Raw genomic sequence first — 24,401 nt, 5'->3', positions numbered from 1 at the left:
ATACAACACGCATGCCTATTCCTGCGGACAGCTGTTCAAGCGCGCACTCAAAGTTAGAGCTCGTAGTTATGTTACTAATCCTGAAAGCAAACATGCTGTTTTCACTGTTGGTTCTACTGCAACTAGAAGCATTCTATGCTAGCAGCGGATATATTCATTTCTCATCGCCCCACGATAGTAACGGTTTTGATCAAACGATAGAAATATGTGTGAATTTCAACCTATTTTTCCAGCTGCTGGCTCTCCATACAGCGAGGAATGCTGCTCTCATTCATCGTCCCAATTTCAATTCTCATTGTGGTAAGTATGACCTCACTGACGCGTACTCAGCTTCACGCACTAAAGTAAAAAAACAGTACCCATGTTTGGTGTTTTCCGTCTTGACAAAGTTTTTTTTTCTGCTGACGAATACGTCAAGGGCCGTGGGCGGAGCACCAGGTTGAAGTGATTACAACGGAATTTACCGGAATCGAGAAAAAATTGCAACCAGGTGACAGAGTGGCAATAAAAAATTGACGTCTACCTCGTTACTGAGAGTAGATTTAATCATAAAATGCATTGCAGGAAATGCGTAGTGATTCACAGGGGGTGGTAACCACCATTCGAGTCTTGAGGAGCCTCGGTCATCCGCCAGTTTTCTGAGCTGGACAGCGCCCTCGGATTTGTTGGCTGTTTTTTAAGTGTAGCGACCCGCGTTACCAGTGCCAGCCAAAAGCCGAAGCAGGGAAGGTAGCGCCGGCACGCGATTCGGCTTCAGTTTTGGCATCACGTTCGCCCCCGTGTTCGGCTTCAGGTTCGCCGGGGTTTCTGGACAATGTTTTCCTTCATCTGGCAAGAAAGGGAGCTGAAAGCACTTCTTGCTTGAAAACCGATTGTACAGGTGCCGTCAGAAGTAAATGAAAGGCAATATTATCGAAAAAATTTAATCATTGCCCCCCTATTCATGCATCCTTCAATAATACATAAGTGCAGCCTAATTGTTATTGTGCGAATTGCACTGTTCACCAACAAACATGGGCCACTATGCTTTAGATTTAAAGAAATAAATTTTTTTTTTTGACAAAGTCGACTTCCATTTACTTTTGACGGGGAGTGTACACCAGAGTACACTCGGTTTTTAAGCAAGAAGTGTTTTCAGCTACACAGGTACACAAGCGCAAAAGTACCATAACATGTTACAACGAAAATAGTAAAAGGAAATGAGAACGTAAATAGACCATGGCAACCATAAAAGAGCAAGGAAAGAAAAAAGCGGCCTTGGAAGATTGCAACTTGTAATTTAACACAACACCCTGTCAGTCATGGTATGTTGATAACTCACGTTAGCGCGAATAAGGCTGAACTAACTTCTTTCTCACCGCGCCGTGAACAGATAGCGGTAATGTGTGGAAGGTTACTGTAGTGTGACAGGGCTCTGGGAAGCGTATCCTGCGTGGCCGAGACGTGTCTAAAAGGGCGTGAAGGTGCTTCGCGCGGTAAGAGGAATGGACTGTTGCTGTGAATAAACCTATGCATGTTGCATGTTTCGGTTGTCCATTTTATGTTTCGCTTTCCTATTGTTCTTTTATCCTTATGTTGTTCATAGGAGACCATTTATTATGCAAGTGGTGCTTTTACTTGTATTCCCAAGAAGACTGTCTTGCACAACTTTGTTCGTGTTTTATTATGTACTTCATGCAATGCTTACTGTTCTTTAGAGGTTGTGTGTCATGATAATTGTTCTATCGCGATGTAGAGTGATGCTACCAATTAGCGTAAGAAAGAGTCTATACAATACTCTTTTTTATTCTCATGCATATTATCGCTCTTTATTATGGGATTCTACAACATCCAGCAACAAACATGGAAAAGGCGTTCATGCGGCAGAAAAAGATATTAAGGCTTCTTTTTGATGTTATTTACCGCTTTGATACTCACGATCTGTTCCTTCAAGGACACATAATACCTGCATGGAAAATATAAAACTATAGACTAAGTGTCGCATTTAAGAGTGAATTGAAGAAAACCGTAACTTTTTCTCAACCTAGCTCAGCTGGAACGAAAAGCTACATCCTATACCACACGCCACGCTGAATTCTGGAAGGTGGCCACTCGTCATGCCAATTATCGCATGAAATCATTATCTTACATTTCACTTAAACTTCTTATTAACTTAAATACGTCAGGAATTGATTTAGGTCGCTCTACTTTTCGTGAACTATGGCACTTTGTATTGCATGAATGTAAATAATTTTGCAGTTTTCTGTTTGTCTACTTGAAAAATGCCTAACTCTTCATGTATGTTCCTGTACTGCCCCGTAGTGGGTACTGTGTGCTCCGGTCAAGCTGTCATGCGTCTTTTACCTGCAGCTCCCTCCTTCGTTTTTTAATGGACAAATTAAGATTATTACGATTTTTTTATGCTTCCTAAACTGGAAGCGTCTCACGTTTCAAGCGAAAGTAGACAAGGTGGAGAGATAGAAAAGGTGAGAGGAAGAGGAAAATAAAGAGGAGGGTAGGAGAGAAAGGGTAACGGGAGTAGAGAACAGGAGAGAGGGCGAGCCGGTTGGAGGAGACAGGTTACGAGATTAAAACCGCAGTTGCCAATAAGAGTCTATTTGTGGGCAGTTTGGCGAGGGTGTGTGGCGTGCCACACGGTGATTGATGGACTCGGTAAGGCCGCCCGCCGCAGTCACGGGGAACAATGACGCTAACCCATACTTCACCGCATGAATCGCATTGATCGTCTGTGACTATTTTCCGCTGTCCTTTAGGCCCTTTGTTTGCTCACAGCTGCAGGAAGTGCGCTTGTGGCTGCCGTTAAACACCATGTCTTAACGAGTGACTTCCTCGTACGCATGCAGGCCAACACGACGCTGATGGTGCTTGTGCTGAGGAATTTTTTCGCTCAAAAGCCGACGACGCACAAAAATGACATCGACAAAATCAGGTGAGCATGCTTTGGCCATAATTCCTTCCCAGTTTTCTTCCCAGAGGACTACTCTCTAGGTTGCCGTTCAGAAATATTGCCCATACGTCGAGGTATAAATGCAAAATGGCCAGCCTAATCATTACGGCTTATTTTCCGTCACTGATTTCTAGCATTTATGAAAATCAACTACAGCAAATGAGAAAGTTTAGCTAGAGAACGAAGATCAAAGTAGGATTCAATAGCACACCTGTCAGTGTTATCCTGTATTTACACAGACTGTCCCCAAGCGTTAAGAAGGCCGATAGCTGTAAGGATCATTCTGTTGTGCGGCGTTCGTGCAAGCTAGATATAGACTGCGTGATGTTTGGCAATCGAAAGCGCTAATCTTGTTTTACAAGATGCCTTTCGTCGAATTCAGTGCAAGACTAGTATCTGTGAGCTTCACCTTACCTGCAATAATCTATATGCTGAACAAACGAGGGACGCTGCTTTAATGACCAAGCCAGATAACATCACCCCAAGATAAAATATTCCTGCCATATCTCATCGTTGAAAGTAGGTTTCAGCATAAAATGAATTGCAGGAAAGGCACAGCGCTCTCTAGGATGGCTATTATAGATGGTGGCAGCCGCAACTGAGTGCTGGTCAGGTCCTTTTGAGTCTAAAGGTGGTGCCTCTGCTCGCTGCTATTTCTCGAGTTGAGCAGCGTGCGAAGTCTGTATGGCTGATTTCGAGGCTTGTGAAGTCAAACCCGGCGTCAGCCGCTCCTTTTCTAGATAGACAGCGCGCTCGGCTGCCCTCGCCGCATTTCGGGTTTCACATGCCACCTAGTTGAGCCGCTTTTACGCGACAATATAAGGAACCGCTGTCACTTTATGCCCTACCATACGCGCTACCCCTTTCGCTACCATACGCGCCATAGCGCTTGGCCTCTCTTTGGTCATTTTGCACGCGATAGACTTTTTCTGCACAGGCTATGAACATGTGCTTTCTTCACTGAATAAAATTAGCTGACAGTCAGCGCCATTTTTTCGTTCGTCGCGTCCTTTGCACTGTTTCTTGAATATCTGTGAGCACGGATTAACTAGCCCGAAGCAGAACTTCGATCGTGGTAAAACAAGCAACACCTTCAGCTGTATTTGACGGCTCGAAGAGAGGAAAGTGCTCCGACTTATCCAAACCTGCCCTCCAACGAATATCTGCCGCCATGATATACGACGCGCTTATGCTTTCTCCCAATACACCTTCCAATACGAAATCTTCCAAATACGAAAGCTACTTCCAATAATAAATCTTCCAATATGAAAGCTACTAGCCACAGCACTTGTCAGCTGTGTGGATAGAAAGCGCATTTGATGTTCTCACATGCACGAACTTGTCCATGAAGACGTCTCAGTCAGGCGGCGCAACTCACTGTATGCACCGCGTACCCAGGTGCGCGCAGCGGGCAGGCGTCGTGCTGCTGCCCCTATTAGCCGTCAACTGGTTCTTCGGAGTGCTCGCGTTGGAGAGCACGGCCACCTCCTTCTTCGAGGGCGTCTTCGCCGCCACCAACAGCCTCCTGGTGAGCAGCTGCCACCTCGCAGTTTTCGCTGGCTACCTGCGCAGGCCAGTAACGATGGGCCGTACCGTAATGCGGTAGCTTTGCGGATGCGAGCAAATCAGAGATCGAAATCTCAACGCTGCTTCGTTAAAACTGTCGGTGATTGACCTCGCATGCTTTAGGCTTAACCATCGTAATTGCCGAGGGACTTAGACGAATTTTGCAAGCTTCAAATTGCAAGCTCAGCGGCGAAAACGAGGAGCCCTAACGTCGAGGTCGACTAACGGGAAATTAGACAAAGCTACACTTCGTGCCATCCTCAGACTCAAAGTTGGGCACGTCGGCTGGGCCACATGCAGTGGACCAAGTCAATGCCATCTGTGATACTTAATACACCGCTCATCTACTCAGCACAGATAGTCGGCTACATACGCGCGTGAACGGTCAGTTGGTAGTAATATTTAGAAAGCCATACTATGTCGCAGAACCATAAGGTTTCGAGGCACGCCATTATAAATTAAATAAACAGTGAAGGGGGAGGGGGTACAGATGGGCGTTGCCGTACATGGCGGATTAGAGTTGCGACGCACCAACTGTCTGTCGAAGGGGTGTAGATCAAAGACCCCTTTTCTCAAGAATTTTCACCATTGAAAATCTGAGCATCAGGCCTGGATAAAGGTTCCATCGATTAAAACTGGTGGGTCGAATTTCAAGTCTTCCTCCTGTGAGGCGGACACTCAAATGACTAGGCCACCGCAGCAGGCGAACCACTAAGTCAAACCGCTATAACCTAGCTTTCTTTTCATAAAACAAGCGCTTCGTAACAAAGACCATACTCGTAGCTCCTCTTAGTCGGAATACACAGCCAACCAAAACTCCGCGCTTAAAATTGGCGTACCATTGAAAGCAAGGGCCGCCGCGGTGGCTCAGTGGTTATGGTGCTCGGCTGCTGACCCGAAAGACGCGGGTTCAATCCCGGCCGCGGCGGTTGAATTTCTTTGGAGGAGAAATTCTAGAGGCCCGTGTACTGTGCGATGTCAGTGCACGTTAAAGAACCCCAGGTGGTCGAAATTTCCGGAGCCCTCCACTTTGGCGTCTCTCATAGCCTTAGTTGTTTTGGGACGTTAAACCCCATAAACCAAACCAAACCAAACCAAACCAAACCGAAAGCAAGCTGCCATGCAAATCAAACGAACGTTCTTAAGTTGTGGTATGTAAATAGTCAGTGCTATCTAAACCGCTTGCAGTTTAAATGCGGTTTTTCAGTTTTTGGCCTTTGCTCCTGAGATAAGGAAATGGGAACTTCACTTCTATAACGTAGTCGCAAGAACATATACCGTAAACTACCGTTGGCTGACTTAAGGGCGAAGTAAATGGCTGCGCCGGCTGAAAGGGCTGGGATCCGTCTCATATATATACATGCTAAATCATAAAAATAGTTGAACTTTTTGTACGCAAAGGCTGATGATGCGGTGGCTTTGTTGCTTGCGTTAGCTTAGTTAAAGGGGCATTAAAGAGAGTTTGCTATCTTGGCTTTGCTTAGTAAGCTAAGGTAAATACTTTAAAATGGCGTTCAAGAGCTTTTCTTCATATGTGAGATACATCAGAGTAAGAAAACGGTCGTTTGACACCATCGGGCATCATCATTCGTTGTCCATGATATACTAATTAATTACATCATATGTTGGGTTGGTTCTGCCGACAAGACCAACCGTTGATGTCGCTTCTCGCTCGTCACGTTACGCTCTACGTTCTTCCTTGACTTGATTAGTTGCTCTTCAGTAGTCGCTTTCATTTCACGATGGTCATCTTTCCTGCGCTGGTCGTGTCCGCTCATACTTGCTGTTAAGGGCAGCTTTCGCTAAGTTCATTTGATTTCCATGGCGCGCTATTAACTCCGCGCACAAAGCGGCCCCCGTCAGCGCTTAGACGACGGATATAGGATTCCTAAAGAAAAAAACAATTATGGCTTAACGCTTACCATGCCCTACATACAAAACAAATGCTATATTGAGGTTGGGAAGAAAGAACTGAAAATAAGTAGAACGTGTTGTCGGGCTAGTTGGTTCAATATTTCAGACATGGCAGTTGCGCGAAACACACACACACGACAGGTTACGGGACGAGTGCAAACTTACAACTGATTTTATTTAAAAAGCAAAGCACATATTTAAAGGAAGAAAATAGAATGCACTTTGAGCATGCGCATCGAAATTATACATCATGTGTGGAAATTATACATCATCAGTTGTAAGTTTGCGCTCGTCCCGTAACCTGTCGTGTGTGTGTGTTTCGCGCAACTGCCATGTCTGAACTGAAAATAAAATGCCCCGGCAAGTGACACTAGATATAACGAGCTTTCCCCTACATACAGCGGCACATGGGCTGATAAAAATATGGTTCGTATCATTCCTGCATGTTGAACTTTTGTTCTTTATATTTCTTTCCCGCCATGTTTGTAACATGCCTGGTTGCTCTCCATTGCGTTTCCACCTCTTGGCTGAAGATTTTCCAGCCCCTGTCGAGGCTTTGCAAAACCCATTTCATTGCCGCTAAAGCACCGCAGTATTAGCAACAACAGTATCGCTGAATTCCAGTTCGCAACGCGAGGCCACCGCTTTGGCACTGAGCCGCAGGCGTCCGTTTTATTCTCCTCACCGGTGCAGCCGAGAGAGCTGATGCATGCCCACGCGATTCTCGTTGCTGCAGGGGTGAAACTGGAATGACAGCGCCCCAATGAGATGCATTCACTTCCTCTTGCCTCTTTCAGGGCATCCTGCTGTTCACGTTCTTCTGTGTGGCCGACCCGCAGGTGAGATACTTGTGCAGATTCGGCGTCTGTATCCCTTCGGGCGCCTAGCAGTCCTATCTGCTTGCTTCTTGTTGCCCGTCTGAACTATGCCGTTGGATCCGGAATATCATTGAATGACAAAGGCAGTTGCTTGAATTCATTAATTTATTTTGTTATTACATAGCACGATTCTGGATAGTATGGGCCACTGAAAACATAAGAGCCAGGCACAACATAAGCGAGAGAACATAAAGCCAGACGGGCGAGTTGGTGACACATATTGAACCGCCAGCGCCAAAGATCTGTCACCTCTGCGTCTGCTCTCAGTCTCTACCTTTGGCGCTGATAGGTAAGCATAATGCATTGTGTGCAAAGGTTGCCCGTAAGTAGGCGCAATATAGAAATTTAAGCGGGCTTTAATGTATAACAAAAGAACTTGTACAGTTATCATTTCTTATTAATGCGTTTGACGAGCACAGCTGCTACTTGTTGCAATTTGCGCTTTTACGGCCGTCAACCTGCAGTCACGTGACCTGCGAGCGAGGAGTGCTCTCAGACGGCTCGGTGCTCGTGATGACGTCACGACGCAGGGTCATGTGACACGCTTCAACAACGCCGGTGACGAGACTCAACGTCTCTGCTCAGGTGCATGTGACGTCAGGGCACGTGATATGTTACACCGCCATCAGACGCAGCTCAATCTATGAACGGGCGCTTAACAGCTACACTGTGAAAATGACATCTTAATATCGTCGAATACTGAATATCGTCGCGGGTTTAATATTTTTTTAAGTTGCCATATTAAATGCGAACACAAAAACATATGGCATGGTTTGCCTACACCCTGGGGATCGAATTCTCAAATAGGGAAGCTTCAGCTTCCCATAACCCCCTACGGGGTTTTCATCCCCTCTTACGTCGCTGCTCTTGCCTGGAAAGGCATAAAAGCGGGCGGACGAGGTCCACCTCAACGTACACCTATAGAAGCGGAGCTTCCCACCTGCTCAAACTACTGGGGGAAGGCGATCCGTCCCCACTGTCGTGGCCAAGTCTGGCCACCTCATAAAGCATTTAAGCTCTTCCGAGAAAACTATTTCTTTCGTCTGATATGTCAAGAAGGCCATAAAATGACGTGAGCAACTTTAAAAATTCCCTAAAATTGCTCCGAGAACGCTGTATCTCAGCAAGCAAATGGGTCTTCGGAGGTAAGAAAGGTGAAGGTATTAAAATTTTTAGCGCGGGAAACCTGATTCGATTGCTTAGAAACACGTTGTTATCCAGTTCAACGACAGCGTTATCCCACTTCATCCATTCATGAATAGACGGCGTATTGCAATCGATAGTCAGAAAAGAAACAGCGTTTGTGTGGTTCCAAGTGCGCATGAGTGGCAGAGAGAACTGCGTAATATTGTGAGAGTTTCGATTGCGGGGCACAACGGAGACGGTTATTAACATTTTCGGAGCAATTTCTTTGATAGACTCGTAGTGGCACAAGTAATATCGATGACGATTACCGACGTACTAAGAATACGGTGCAATCTGTTCGACAACGAATTTCGGAATACCTAACTGTAACCTTCGGGATTCGGGTTCATGCAACGTCTGGTCGCCAAGGTGTATTGTGTACTTAGCACTATAGTTGTCGCTGTCGCTGAGGTTTAGCCCTTCGTGATTTTTTTTTTGTGCACAAAAAGTATGCTCCACACATTTTTCAAGGTTTCAGGCTGTGTCTCAAAAATTTTTCCGAGCGCACGAAAATGAAGGTTGTGGCCGTGCACGCCCATTTGCTCCTGAAACGACTGGCGTGTCTTTTCGCAGATCGCGTGCACTCCGCAGGCGTGGCGTCGGTGCCGGCCCTCGGCCGCAATTCGGCTCCGCAGAAACTGCACGTTCCCGACGCACGGCCGGCTTGCGGAATGCGCTGCCGAGGTCTCACCACGCTCGGACGCCCAGCCGCTGCTCCTGGCAACGTCCGACTCAACGCTCAACGGCGGCGCTCGTCCTTGCGTCGCTGCGCCGGCCGCCGCCGACTGCTGCGCCGAAGAGCCTCGGCCTGCTCCTCTGTGCCTGCGTGTGTGAGCGACTGCGCTGTTCGGTCTCATGCCGTCGGCATTACCGAGTTACTGCCATCACTTAGCACTGACTGGACCAGACAGCAGTGGCGACACCCTTCGGCGAGCGCGCATCCGACAGCGCTGCATGGTGAACTAGCCTCACGTCATCTCAGAATGGAAGCACAGTTCTTGTGTCTCATTGTTAATAAACATCCGACATCCAACTCCAATGGCGGAACAAAGAAGAAAAAAGAAACTGACTAAACAAGGCTACGGCTTGCTCAAAGCGTTTGGCGAAAGCCGTGATGTTCGTTTATTTCTTTGCCCTTCTTCCCTTGTTTCTCTCGTCTTTTTTTTTTCTCTTGTTCATCTTTTTTCTTCTCTTCTTCTTTCTCTCCCTCTTCTCCCTCTTGGCATGGCTTGACTTCAGCCGCCTTCTTCGCTACTTCTTTCTCCTTTTTTTCATTCTCATCTGGTTCTTTCTTCTTTTCTTCAATCTCAGCTCCTCTCTGTTCTTCACCTTTCTTTTCTTTTCTGGGCGGGCTTTCCGCCTCCTCTTCTTTGCTTTTTATTATTTCTTCTTCCTTTTATTATTTCTCTTCCCTTTCTTCTTCTCCCCCTTGGTCTGGCTTGCCGCGACATTAGATTTCTACACCTACTACAAGGGGCTTCAGTTATAAATGACCACTCGTGGTAAGGTCCCAGTGTCGGACCCCGCCGCAAAGCCGCCTTTCTCATCGTGTAACAGAGAGAGCCTCTCGAGGACTAGTGGACAGAGTGTTGCTCGGAGCAGGCCTGCTCACTGCGCAGTCAATTCGGGGACGACTCATAGAAGGCAGCCGCACTCTGCCATTGCCCAAGCCCTTTGGCTGCTGAACTTTGCCCAGGCCTCACCCGCTTCTCATCTTCGAGCTAAGCAGTGCATGGACATGGTCTCCGTGGCGGCTTGAGTAGCCTCCGCCATAGCTCCTTTCCTTAGCTGTTTAGTGGGCTCAGCTTTGTTTGTGCGCTTCGTGTTATAAGTACGTGCAGCAGTGTTTTGCCGCTTCTGTTTTTCGTGTTCAAAGTCCCTCGCTGCTTTCGCTGTTTGACGCGCCATAGCACTCGCCCGCTCTTGACAGGCCTTAGCAACGCGTTCGGAACTCGTGGCCGCCTTCTCACCTTCATGTGCGGCTACATAAAGTGAACGAAGGAATAAAAGCTGTCAATGACGATGATTTAGGACAAGTAGCGCGAGAGATTACTCGTCAGACGATGTAAAGCGAGAGGCTGCGGCCGTGGCCGATTAATATAAAGCGTCGGGGAACAAACTTGCGCTGTTTGCTGGTGCACTGGTTCGCATCCCGCCCAGACAAATTGTACGGCAAAGTTATTTTCTGCTTAATACCAATCAAACGGAAAATTGTGGAATGCTTCAAGTTTTTTTTTTTTTTTTAAAGATGGCAAATAAAACAATTCAAAGTTCGAGTTCAGGTTCGGCCAGAGGTTCGCCGTGGTTCGCAGACGATATTAGTCTCAGTTTCCTAGAGGGCGCTAAAAGCATTTCATGCTTAAAGAGTGCTCTCGAGGTTACTGCAGCTATTACTTCTGCTTCAGCGTCCTTCAAGGGCAGAAAAGTGGAACTCTGGTCCACCGCGTCGGCCCGCATTGTCGTTAAAACGGCCGCTCGCGCCCGAATGCGACTATAAAGCTGGCTCTGGAGGAGCTCTGATGCGCCCGCATACGCAAGGCAGAGCCTGTGCGCTCTTCAGCCTCTTCGCCTCAGGCCATGAAGAAAACTCGTAAAGTGGTAATTGCAGCCGGAGTCGGTGCTTTGTGCAGAATGCCTCAAAAGCCTTTCGAGGCAGGGGATAATGGAAGCTGTTGGGCGTGCGGAAGAGAATATTCCGTCAGCGTCCTTTAGACAAAATCAAGCGGTCGCTAACCGAATAAATGGCGCGATAACAGAGAAAGTTCTTTGTAGAACGGCCCCATGCACCCTCAGGAACGAGCCATCATGCATGAAATTGCTGTGTCGAATACCTCGGTAAGCAAAGCTCCGGTTGCATCTCTCGCTTTTTAGTCTGTTGTCTGTTTTGTATCGCCATAAATGTTCGAGAGGGTCGTTATTCATGAGAGTTCGGTACGTTCATCACGCTTCCACTGGTACTACGGACATGGAAAACTGGTATTATGTTACCAGTTATTCTCCTGTGTCGGCGAGTGTGGGTCTGTTTTCAGAGAAGTTTTGGAATGCAACTTCTTTCGACAACTTTTCCCCTGTTCTGAGTTACTGGCAGAAGGCTCATTCGATCCATCGTTAACCAAAGCGCGGGATGGAACGGAGCAAGCAAGCAAAACCGGAAGGCCGGCCGACTCTCCGCAGATGGCGTCACTTCCGCCCGTTCTCCCTTTTTGCCGTCCCCCCACCCGGTGCTCCTGGAAGCCACGAGGGTGCGTCGGTGGCTGGTTTTTAACAAGCGATTTCGGCTCTTTTTATGGAGAGAATCCCGAAAAAAATGGCACATGATTTACAAGGTCCCTTCTTCCCATCCAATCCATTTCACGCAATTTAAAAATCGTTCCATCTTCCATTTGGGATAACGGAGTAGATTGCAAGAAAGAATAAACACGGCCGAGTGCGGCAGATGGCCAGCCGGGTCATCACATGTGTTTGTCAGTGCGGTGCAGTGTGCATCCGTCTTGCTAACGGTAAGGCGGCAAAATGCTGCACCGCTAGCTTTGACCCCCCCATGAGACGGCTATCGCCGTTAAAGCTGCTCAGTCTCTCTGTGCAAAGAGGAACTGGGTGACATGAAAAGGACCTCCGCGTCGGTTGACATAAGCGGCAATAGACGTACAAAATATAGGAACAAAAACTAAACCGAACGAGCACGCCTTTTTAAGATAAATAAAAAGGATGAAAATAGCGATAGAAAATGCCACACAAGACTGCAGCAGCTCGGAACCACAGCTGAGTGCACATACGGGCAAGCAGGATACCTCAGCTGGTTGGCAACAAGGCAGAATTGTGGGAAGGCAGCTGAAACACAAGAACGCCAAAATACGTAATAAAAGAGCTTGCGCGTTAGACGGGACCTGCATTCGGTGGGCCCCGCAGCCACTCTTTGAGATGCAGGGTTCGCCATAACCGCCGGGTGCTTGACGGCCTTTCGCACAGGCACATCACGTCTCCAAGTAGTGGCCGGCGAATGCGCCCGGAATCCCTGACGGAGCCACGGCTGCGGGTGCGGAGTGCTTGGGTACCGGCCGGCGCTGTGCCGGTTCAGCGCTTATAAGGCGACGACGTGCGGGCAGCAGCGTACCCGCGCCTCAGTGATATATTCGGGGAAGTAATGTTGAATCGCATTCTTCTCAAATAGCTGATTATTGCAAAGAAGTCACGAGAGTAAAGGAACTCAGTGACGTAACGCCCCTCTTCAATGCCCTCGGGCCTTGAGGGTAGAATAAATGAAATAAATGAAATGAGTAAGCAAGTAAGTATGGCAATAACGATCGAGGAAATTGCCTCCACTTACCGATCTAGACATAGATGTTCGTGCAGATAACATGTACAGGGCTGCTCAAAAGTTCCCAGGGCACAGGTTATGCTTTTCGTAGGTATAGACGGGTACTTATGATGCCTGTAAAACTATCAAGGATCTCAGAAGTTAGAATGGTACTTCTTCTACCATCTAGACGTATTTTGAGCTTCGAGGAAGTTGTAACTGCCCGGCTATACTGCTAAAAAACAGACCCTGTGGCCTGGGAACTTTTACCGACCCTGCACATTTATGATCATCGTAAAATTATGGCAGCTGAGGACACGGACGGTGTCATTTAGTTTGTCGTGGCTTCCTTTTAAACTCCAAGCACTGATCTTCCACGATATCTGCAGAAGAGTCGGTTAAGTGGCTGCAACCATTCCGAAATTCTTCTTTCCTTCATTACGGCAGTATCCAAAAGTCGGAATGTAGTCGGCCATACGCACGACCAGCAGTTGCCGATGCCGAATGCCGGTTCTCTGCCGCAATTTACCGGTGAGCGTTACGGTGAACACTGTCGACCGCCGTGCATATTTAATTATGAAGGTATGCTCTTGACCCTTCGCGGCAAAACTAGCCGCTTCGTGGGGGCACCAGGTAACTCACCTGTTTTGTTTTTGTTTGTGGGGTTTAACGTCCCAAAGCGACTGAGGCTATGAGGAACGGTGTATGAAAGCGCTCCGGTTAATTTCGATCACCTGGGGTCCTTTAACCTGCACTGAAACTGTACAGTAGACAGCCCTCTGTCATTTCGCCTCCATCGAAAATGCGACCACCGCGGTCGGGATCGAACGCGCGGCTGTCGGGTAAGCAGCCGGGCACCATAATCGCTGAGCAACCGCGGAGGCTTAGGCAACTCACTTGCAACGATAATATTTCTGTTATCTTTAGTAGCTAGAAGGCTTTAAAAAGCCCTCTATGGCGAAAGTTAAGTTTTGCGTATTAAATTTTACAGTTTTTAAAAAGAAAATAAACGGTATCAGAGCGCCTGCTTAACCAACTAAAAGTGGCTGAAAAATGTAGTTGCTTTGAATATCTTTCACTAAATTCCATTAGCGCGCTTATTACTGCGAAGTAAGGTATGAACCACTTCCGATGCTAGCACGCAGCTTGCCTATCATTAACCTCTTAGTTAATTACAACTGGCAGTCAAAAATTTTTTTGTACGGTTGAGAGTGACGGCGTAGTTCCATGCGACATTCGAACTATTCGAACTATTCGAACTGTACAGCCCAAATACCCACTCCCAGCTCACAGAACTAGCCAGAGCCGGTTCTGGTGTCCCCGATTTTCCGAATTACTGAAGCATACCACTGTCGGTCAAGTGTCCGGCTGGCTTATTCGCGGGTTGTCAGGCCAGACACGCAGACGGCGCAGGGATTTGCATTGCTTCCGTAGACCTGCACAACATTCGCCCAAATGAAGGCCAGATGCTTGTCCATGAGGACGCTGCACGCGATAAGCGTACACATCACTGGACGTTGCTTCAATCAGTGGCTGTTTATGCCACTTCACATAGTTATTCTAAACAGTCAGAAATTTATTTTCACTGAAAAATGTCTTTTAGTGTCCGGAAACTAAAACTACCCCGCCGCGGTGGCTCAGTAGTTACGGCGCTCGGATGCTGACCCGAAAGACGCGGGTTCGATCCCGGCCGCGGCGGCAGAATTTTGATGAAGGCGAGATTCTAGAGGCCCTTGTGCTGTGCGTTGTCAGTGCACGTTAAAGAACCCCAGGTGGTCGAAATTTCCGGAGCCCTTCACTACGGCGTCCCACATAGCCTGAGTTGCTTCGGGACGGTAAACCCAAATAAACCAAAACTAAACCAAACTTTCAATAGACGCCGTCAGCGTCTCTGCGGGCGTGTGCACGCGTCCAAATCATGGCTATCTAAATGAGTGCAAATGCAAGGAAGAAGCAGGCAGGCGAATAGGTAATAGAAAACTATACCACATTCTCCAGGAATAACGGGAGAATGATTAGAATAGTTTTCAAAAAGAATTTGCCTCATAAATACCTTTTCCCGCGAGCGAAGGACAACAAATTGACATAGAAAAGCTTGAATGGGGAAACTGAGGACGAAATGCACTTCATAATGCGCCCCCGTCACGCCAGCATGCTTGGTATAGAATTGTGCACTCAAATTCAGTATGCTTGGACGTAAGTCTTGAATATTAAAATATTGTAAGGTAGTGTTATGGATAGCTTGAAGGTAGTGGTCTATTCTTTCGATGTGTAGCAAAATCTTCGCATCGACTATTTAAGGCTGCCAGAGAAAAGCAATGAGGGACGTTTTTTGAGAACAGAAAAAAATGTCGGTAGCAAGAAAATAGAACCCTGCATCGGGGAGATCTGGGCATATATTGATTGTTGTAGTGCAATCTCACGATACATAAAAAAAACATTGCGCTTGTAAACTATTTCCCTTTGAAAAATGCACTTGTCGAGAATTTCTGGGAATGGTATCTGGAGAATGAAGAGCGAGGGAAAAGTAGTGAGTAAAATGCGCATAAACGAGTTGGTGGTAAGAGTGCAAATACAGGAGTTCAGGACTTTTGATAGAATTTGTCGAGATAGTTTTGTTCATTGTTACGCTTAGTCTTCGCTGCGAGAAAAGCACGACGATAAAGTAAAGAAACGCATACCACTTGCACTTGTGAGTATGGTACGTGTTTCCTGAATTCGTCTCCATCTTTTTGGCGCAGCGGAAACGAAGGGTAATCAGGATCTCGCTCGAGGACAGATACTTGCCAGCTTTTAAAGCACACGAGCTGCCTGAAATGACTGAGAATAAATTAGGCTCTGACAAAAACCTAATGTGTGCAATACAGGACAAACACGCCCATGTCATTAGATATTTCGATAAGGTATTTAAGCAAGTTTAAAGGAATGTTATGATGACATGTAGAATTTAGCCACCCGAAATAATCAAGGTGCTATTCGCCGAAGTAGTACAGCTGATGAAATCACAATTCTGGTAATAACGAATGAGGTAGCGCCGAGAATATTAAGGGAAACGAGGCCTAAATGCATGTATTATGCGTAGAAAGCGGGACATTCGATTGTTAGTGCGCAGCGCGGCGGACGATGCTTCGCGGCCTTTCCCGATGTGAGGTGGCAGAGAAGCTCCCTTGGCGGGGGCGACCCTTCCCTGTTATGTCTTTACATTTGTCTTCACTTCTTTTTTCACCCGACATCATCGTTTCTTGGTCTTTGCCAGCCACCACGGTGTGCCAGGTGTCCATTATATAGTTTTTCATGTATGTCGTCAGCGCACTTTCTCAGTGAACAAAAAAAAAAAAGCAGGGAAAAGGAGCTGGATTGAGTACTGCTTCGTGAGCAGAGGATTTTCGGAGGACTGTTAAAACACGCTGTGTCGGACAAACAGTAGAAAGAAAAATAAACGCACAAAAAAGAAATCGCGGCAACGCACATGCTGTCACGTTTCGGGTGCCTGAAAAGTCCCATTTCCGACGGTTCGAGACTGCCTCAACGAAGAGCCCATTTGTGCGTGCAGTGGTTTCCTCCCGGCTCGGTTCTTGCCGACTCAGCACCTGCCTCGCAGCCAGTGCTGCTTCTCTGTGTGCAGAGCACTGCATTTTTCAGCCCGGAAGCGCGACAGCATTTTCGAGCCTCGCGAGGTGTCCAGCCTGGAGAGAGAGAGAGGGGGGGGGGGGGGGGGGGGGGGGAGCCGCCCTTCTTCGCGGGGAGGACATTCCCCGAAATTGCGTTCGGGCGGAGGAGGGATCTCCTGCCTCTCACCTTGACGGCGGCGCCGTGTGACAGGGACGCAGAGCTGGCTGCACGGGGCCGCTTTTATTTGCCCTAGCGCCTTCTTGGGAGGGAAGAACCGTCACTGAGCCCCGATATTTTTCAGTGCTGCACTCATGACAAGAAAATTTTTTTCAGTCTATTCCAGATATAGCCCATTCGCACTCTTACTCAGATTTCTGAATAGTTCTTGGCTTCTGAGATGAAATCACATCAGCCACGAGAGCTTCGTTTTTCGGTGTGCTAGCGCTAAAACCCGAAATAATAAAGCGACGAAAACAAGGCAAGAACAATTTAGTTCGTGTGCTTCGCTGTTTTATCCGCTTGGAGTTCCTTCTTAAATTTCCTTTGAACGTTATTTTTAAAGACTCTTCATGCATGATCCGTCCGTTGTCTTATTTCGGAGTTGGCGACACAATTTCGACATTCAAAAGCTGCCAGACATGACGGCCGATTCTCTAAGTCACGTGTACATGTCATCACAGACGCTATTTTCAAATCATCCGCTCGACGTCGAAATATCTGGTTCCTCGGAGCTGGCTTTCCTCAGTCACAAGCAGGGGCCTTCAGCGCCTTGTACAAAAAGCTTCTCTAATTCGTATGAGGTATACCACCATCAAATGGGCGCACGAAGGGCGTGCATTGATTGCGTCGGGAATTTTTGCCTTTACCAATGGCGCTGAGCTAAGCTAAAAGAACGTAGCAGGCTGAGCTTCAGTTCATATGCGAGGTTCATATGAGCTTCAGTTCATTTAACTGAAGCGGCCATGACGAATACCACCCAATGCGTCGACCGCGCTATGCCAGTGGTAGACGCTTTCAAGAGGAAACACCTTATTGAGCTACGTTACGGGTGACAAAAAATATCAGCTTTGTTGGAGGATACTTACATGACCTGTGCCCAACCATAATATCCGAATGCAAATATGGCAAGAGTGACATTGGTTTACGGCGAAGTGGTAATAAGGAGCAAAAATGAAATTCACCGCACGGTAACCCAGGTCCACCTTGACTTGGCATAACAAAACAATGTGCTGCGCAGTGCACAGTAACTGCTCCCGCTCGTACGCGTTAATCTGCTGCAATACAGCCAGGGCGTAGATGCGTAACCAGAAATGAACCGTAAACAGAAACCCAAGACTCATATTTGTCCACATTTGTAGCCGTTTCTTTCTTTCTTTCTTTCTTTCTTTCTTTCTTTCTTTCTTTCTTTCTTTCTTTCTTTCTTTCTTTCTTTCTTTCTTTCTTTCTTTCTTTCTTTCTTTCTTTCTTTCTTTCTTTCTTTCTTTCTTTCTTTCTTTCTTTCTTTCTTTCTTTCTTTCTTTCTTTCTTTCTTTCTTTCTTTCTTTCTTTCTTTCTTTCTTTCTTTCTTTCTTTCTTTCTTTCTTTCTTTCTTTCTTTCTTTCTTTCTTTCTTTCTCTCTTTCCTTCTTTCTCTCTTTATTTCCTTCTTTCTTTCCTTCTTTCTCTCTTTCTTTCTTTCTTTCTTTATTTATTTATTTATTTATTTATTTGTTTCATACTGCATACCTTGTTCAGGCCCAAGGAGGATGGTAAAAAGAATAATATAATAAACAATGCATCAGTCAACAGAAAAAGGAAACAATGAATCATTTCAGTCTTTTACAGTTCGGGGAAAAATTAAAACTTGAATACATCCGTCCGTGAAAAATAAGGGGTTAGTGAATTCGGATGATGGTGTCGAGTAAGCCTGGAGGTTGAACGAGACAGATAGGACGAAGGGTTTATTGCTAAATTTCCATTAAAAAGCATGGAAAGGAACCGCGATCGAAGATTTTTCCTTCGATGCTCAAGAAGCTCAATGCCATTATAACTTATTATTTGTGAGGGAGAATCATAGCGGGAGAATGTTCAGTAGACAAATCGCAGAGCTTTCCTTTGCACCCTTTCAAGACATTCTATATTTTGTTTAGTAAACGGGTCTAATTAGTGAATAATAAGCAAGCAATTTTACGTTAGAGGGACAGTTTTTCAGTTTATGTCACAAAAAAATAGAATTTACGCAAGGCCGAAGAACAAATATTGTCAATGTGTAATTTCCATGACAAACTGTTAGCAGTTGTGACACCCAAATACTTTTATTTGGTTTCTTCCCGCAAAGGCGACGAACCTAACATGTAAGTGACGGATAATAGAGCTCTTTGACGAGAGTAGTAGAGAAAGGCCGTCTTTTAAGTATTAAGCCACGTTCCCCAGACTTTGAACCAATCAAATATGCCAGCAAGAGAAGCATTTTAATCGGTTTGATCGTTTGTTGAAGTGATTTCACGAAGAAGTACACAATCGTTAGCAAACAACCTGATTTGCACAATGGAATTAAATGCAGTAGTGATATCATTTATGTAAAGTAAAAAACGCGAATGCCCTAGGACACTTCCTTCAGGGACTCCTGAGTTGATCGAAAGACAGCCAGATTGTTGCTCATTAATTGCTATGAACTGGCGGCGGTTTGTTAGATAGTTTGTTATCCCTGCGATCAGAATTTCTGGAAGCTCAAGAAGTCCAAGTTTTAATATTAGCTTCTCATGTGGAACTGTATCAAAAGCTTTGCTAAAATCAAGAAACCCAGCATCAATTTGACCATTTTTATCAAGAGATGAGGCGAGTGAATGTATTACTGTGACTAGTTGGGTTACTGCAGAAAAGCCTTTTTCTAATTCTGTGTTGAACATTAGACAGTGTGGAGTGCTTATCCAGAAATTTGTTAATCTGATTGGCAACAATATGTTCTATTAATTTACAACATGAGGATGTCAGTGATATTGGACGGTAGTTTTCTAACAATGAACGGTTGCCCTTTTTGAACACGGGCACAACTCTTGATATCCTCAAGTCATCCGGTAATTTTCCAGCAAGTAGTGAAGCACGAAATACATTTACAAGGAACTTAGCAACACATTCATCATATCGTTTCAAAAAAATGTCGTCAAAATGTTAGAAATTGAACACGAGCTGGAACTATAAAAGCAACAGCTCTGAAGTGTTTTTGACGCGCTGCCGCCCCTTTACAGGCGCAACACACAACACACTTTTTTCTTATGTAAAATTGACGGTCTTGTCACGCAAGTTCACCCGTACAGAGAAATGGCAGAGAGAGAGCTAGTAGAAGGGTTTCTTGACAACATAAGGTGAACAAGACACGGGGAAGCGTTAGGGTGGTAACCAACGTTTCGAAAAGAGGACTTGTCTTCTTCAGGGCAAAGCGTTTATCATTGGCGTGGTTTAAAGAGGGCTTCACTCTGAGCAGCAGAGCGTTGTTAAGCAGCACAGAAATGGCGCTAATCCACGTGTTACATGAATGAGAGTTGAGTCAAGTTAAAAAAGCCAACCTTTCAATTTGCGTACGAGCATTCCGCAATCTGGTAACATTTTACAACTGAGCGATTGAAAACTTTGAGATCTGTGGGGTCTGTCTCGTTGACTCAATTGCAAAAAAAAAAAGGTATTGTCATTGTTCAAAGCGTCCTAACTCGGAGAGTATCAAAAGAGAAAGAATTTTCTTGTTATGTGTTATGTACCTTGTATAATTAAGAGTCGCAGTTCTCAGCTTTTATTTTTTTTTAATTTGGCGGTATGTTTTTTCTTTCTTTTTGCAGGTATTTTAGACTGAAATTCGGTGTTTTTTTTTCGGTGAATATTATTTACTGCGGAAGAGTTACGGCCTTTTTTCGGTGTTCATCTTGTACCCCTGGTGCTTAAAATTCATCTAGTTTATTTTTGCGCATTATTTATACCTCAGTTATACAGGCAGCGTCAAGCGCGGTACCATGAAACCACGGTTCTACCATGTTACACGATGGACCAAACCAAGATTATGTCGCTAACTACGGTTAGCGCAAACCTTTTTTGGCGACTTTGGTGTGTGTCTCTAACCGAAAAAATAGCGGCTTCTGTGGACAGAGGTTACGCTTGCAGTGCGCTATTCCTTGGTCATCGCTAGGGCTATAGTAGGACATCAAAGCCACAACGGACTGCACTTTTCATTGGCCGAGTTCTATAGTAAATGCTCCAGTCATGGCCCTGCCTTGCTGCCGAGTCCCGAAATATAAGCGAACCGTAGCATCAAAAAGCGTCTGATTTCAACTCACCGCGCTTGGTGACAGCAGATGTTCGTCGTAAGTATGGTGCGCGCGTATATATGTGTAGTGGTCTGGGTGCCTTAATAATGAGCACAATAAAAAAGGCTTTTCAGAAGCGCGCAATTTCTCATTTCTACGTGTTTTCATTATCTCTGGTAAAATATGAATCAACACTTTCTACAATAACATCGCCTCAAATCAAAACATACTAGTCGAACTACGGGATGTACAAAAATGCTGAATAAGTCTACACCCACAACCAATTTACCAGCTCCTCGTCTTATATACAATTTGCCTCCCTGAATTTAAATTCTGTGAGTACACACAGACAAATCTCCGTTAATTACTTTTCAGTTTCGCAAAATTTTACGTTCAAAACTTGAGAGGCCTAAATATTCTAAAATTTGTACGCGTATTACAATTCATTGCTATATCCTTATTTACCCTTTTTTCTCAGTAAACCTACCTTTCTTTGTTTACACAATAGAGCCTAGAGAAGGACTCTCCTAAATCTCCTACGTGCTGACATGCGCACATAATTATAATTTCAGAAGCCAATTGCCCAACTGCTGTTCAGCAGCCCTCGCGAGGTTCGCGCGTTGTCGCACACTGGCCGGCTGCCGCGGAGTCGCTCTCCCGTCCGCGGCACAAGAGAGAAACTTTCACTCCCATTTCCATCCTTTTCGCTCCCTCCGGTCACAAATACGTAAGCGCGTACCTGCGTCGTCACCCGCGGGGAATCGGCTGGAGTCGCGCTCCACTCTCTCGGCGTGCCACAGGCGCTTCCAGTAATGACCTGCAGCGGCAAACGAGTTTTGCGCACGGACCGCGAGCGGCACGAGCCGCCGACAGAAAGCGCATTTCAGCTTTCTTCCTCGGGTACATAATGTACTGCTGACGCTGCGTGACGCACTGCCGCGCTCAGTGGCGCACCATGGTGTTGGAGGAAATAATTTGCTACGGGGGCGTAATGAGCGTGGCCGCGCTATGAAAGCCTCTTCGTGGAAAGGCCAACCTGCAACTTTCTTGGGATCAGATTTTTAGGCATGCATGCTTCAAGATCAGAAAAGCGTGTTGTCGGACTAGTTGGTTCTGCATAGTATATAAGTGAAATGCGCAAGAACTTAGACAGGACACAGAAAGAAACACATACAACAGTTCACGTATAAAATTGCGGTCTTTGTGATGTGTGTGCCTGCTCTACCTTTACGCATGCTCTGCTTTTCTGTATATCTGCTTTTCTGTATATATGCTGTTGTTGTTTAACCCCATTAAACAGTTGGTAGTAGCGCTCGTGAACTGTTGTATGTGTTTCTTTCTGTGTCCTGTCTAAGTTGTTGCGCATTTCACTTATATACTATGCTTCAAGACAGAGGCGGTACCGGTACGTACAGCCGCCGTCAAAAGTATACAGCCCAAGGGGTTTGCTTACGGGGCCTGCAACGTGCCTAGTTATATGCATCTTAAGAGAGCGTAATCTTTCGAACCATAAATGTCTTCGAGTCCTCAATCCTGCCAAGCTTTGGACTGCTAGATATGCTAGGGAGCCGCGCTAAACAGTTTAGAAGCAAACCCCTTGGGCTGTATACTTTTGACGGGGATTGTACATACTGGCTAATATTAAAATAAAACCCAGCTAAAACTATAAGATGCAACAGCGGAGTCTACAGTGTCTTGACTAGCCAAACCAGAGAGTGGCAACAGTCACTGATTCGCTTCGAAGCATGTCCGACATCGCCTACTCCTTTGCACACCAATGCGCACTTCGAACGCGGAAACGATGGCCTGAGATGCTCTTTCGACAACTGATGCTTCCTTCACTACATAAAGGGAATAAAAATGTCGCCAGTCTGCAATAAAACTCGTAAAAATTAGCCTATCTATTTTTTTTCAAGAATATATGCGTTTTTAACCCATGTTTTGCGAACCTACCCTTTGTAGGGCACATGAGACGCCTTAGGGTTTTCATTGAATCTTTTAAGCACGCCTTCAGACGTTATCGGCCCAACTCAGCGCAGAATTTGGAAAGTGAACTGCGTAAATGACATACTCCACTTGGTATAACATCAGCAATAGATTTATGAAGGTTCTTCGACTGCGTAAATACATGGTGATTTTATATTTTCGAAGCTGTTATTTTGCACAACTACAATCAATGCTTGTTCTGTATGTCTGCATGTTGTGCGATGCACTGCGCCATAAAGTCAATGAGCAGATACTGAGAGAACGAGCGCGAATCCGGCCCGCGAGCCTCCCTCGATATCCTCGTTAGACGTGAGCAAAAATTCTGCTCGTCCGCGTTAATTAAAATAATTTCTCAAGTCTACACGCACCCGTGAGTACACACAAAGACGTATTGCAGCCATAGGCCCAACAGCTCTTCCGCTATGAGTTTCCTCTGTGCTTTGAGCAACTAAACTCTAGGCCTAGCATATGCAACAATGCCTATGGGGTATATTTATTTAAATACCCGACGGAATGCGCATATAACTCAAACTACAAATACTCTCATGGCAAACCACAAGAAGCTTTGGAGATCTCTGCCTCAGATTTAGATTTAGACCATTTAGAATCAGATTTAGATTTATAACGGGGTTTAGACAAATCAATAAACATGGGATGCTCCTCAGAGCGGCCCTCTTTTTCCACACTTCTTGAAAGCTGACCACGTAGGGCGGAGGGAGTACTCTCCGACTTCCAATAGCACTTATACAGCATAAGTGATGCGTCTTTCAATAATCCCATAAAAGGCAAATGTGGAGATAATACACGCCGAGTCTGACGAGGATATGGCGCCTCGCAAGTTATACAAACAGCTGCGGCTGATTGCCTTGATCGATGAAGTCTGCGCAAAGAGCAAAACTGAACATCGAAGCGGGACATACCTGCAGCACTAGTGTCTTTGATCTGGCTGGCCAGCATGGACTTGGGTCTATGCCTATAGAGTCCCGATGCTACGATGGAGCCGGCGACAGCACTCCGGCCCGACCAAGTAGAGTTGTACTTTTTTGCCATCAATATATTTAGATCTTATGCAATGTAAAATTTGATAACACCAAAAATGTTCCGATGCAGCACTCTATAGATCGTATAGTTTAGACTGCTGCGTGCAATTTTGCTATTGCCACAACCAAAGCTGTCGCAAAGTATTCTGCTTCTCTGGTGGAAGTGCTTGGAAAACCGAGTGTTCGACTCGGCTTTTTTATAATGATTACCGGCAGCAGCAACCTGATTACGCTCACTGCAGAGTAATGGCCTCTCCCCTATCTCTCCACTTAACCCTCTCTCGCACCTGCCGCGGCGACCCTAACCCCATAAACTTCATAATCTCATCTACCCATCTAACTTTCTGCCAACCCCTGCAACGCTTCCCTTCTCTTCGAATCCAGTCCGTCACTCTTAACGACTCTTAGGAGAAGCTAAAAAATCAATCGATACTCTATCGCGTTGTCAAGATAGCGCGTGCAAGCATGAAATATTGTGACGAAGACGAAGCTGGCAGTGGCGCGGGACGGAGCGCCCGCGCTAGGCCAGCGGCCATTAAACCATCACATAGCCATCGTTCACCACGCCTCATTCTTCGGCTGGCCGCCACGTTACATTTGGTGGAGGTGCTGGGATCCCTTCATTGCCATCCTGGTCACGGAGCTTCGGCGTCCTGAGCCTGCCGTGGACGTCGGCCGTGAGTACCTGGTCAGCGCCGCACGG

At 46.1% G+C, this 24,401-nt stretch overlaps 1 protein-coding gene across 1 annotated transcript in view; it reads left to right on the top strand.

Moving 5' to 3' along the window:
• The window catches only part of LOC149340049 (adhesion G protein-coupled receptor L1-like), a 92,095-nt gene extending 82,572 nt beyond the window's left edge, over positions 1-9,523 (top strand). The window contains exons 15-19 of the mRNA XM_089550635.1: positions 234-300; positions 2,844-2,929; positions 4,346-4,475; positions 7,225-7,266; positions 9,064-9,523. Of these exons, the coding sequence (XP_089406761.1) occupies positions 234-300; positions 2,844-2,929; positions 4,346-4,475; positions 7,225-7,266; positions 9,064-9,324 (586 nt within the window). The 3' untranslated portion in view covers positions 9,325-9,523. The remainder of the gene's footprint in view (positions 1-233; positions 301-2,843; positions 2,930-4,345; positions 4,476-7,224; positions 7,267-9,063) is intronic.
• The last annotated feature ends 14,878 nt before the right edge of the window (positions 9,524-24,401 follow it).

Source organism: Amblyomma mixtum, chromosome 6, assembly GCF_055824585.1.
Source record: "Amblyomma mixtum isolate Tamu chromosome 6, ASM5582458v1, whole genome shotgun sequence".
NCBI classification, from domain to species: Eukaryota; Metazoa; Arthropoda; class Arachnida; order Ixodida; family Ixodidae; genus Amblyomma; species Amblyomma mixtum.
This window is presented reverse-complemented; position numbering and strand designations above follow the sequence as displayed.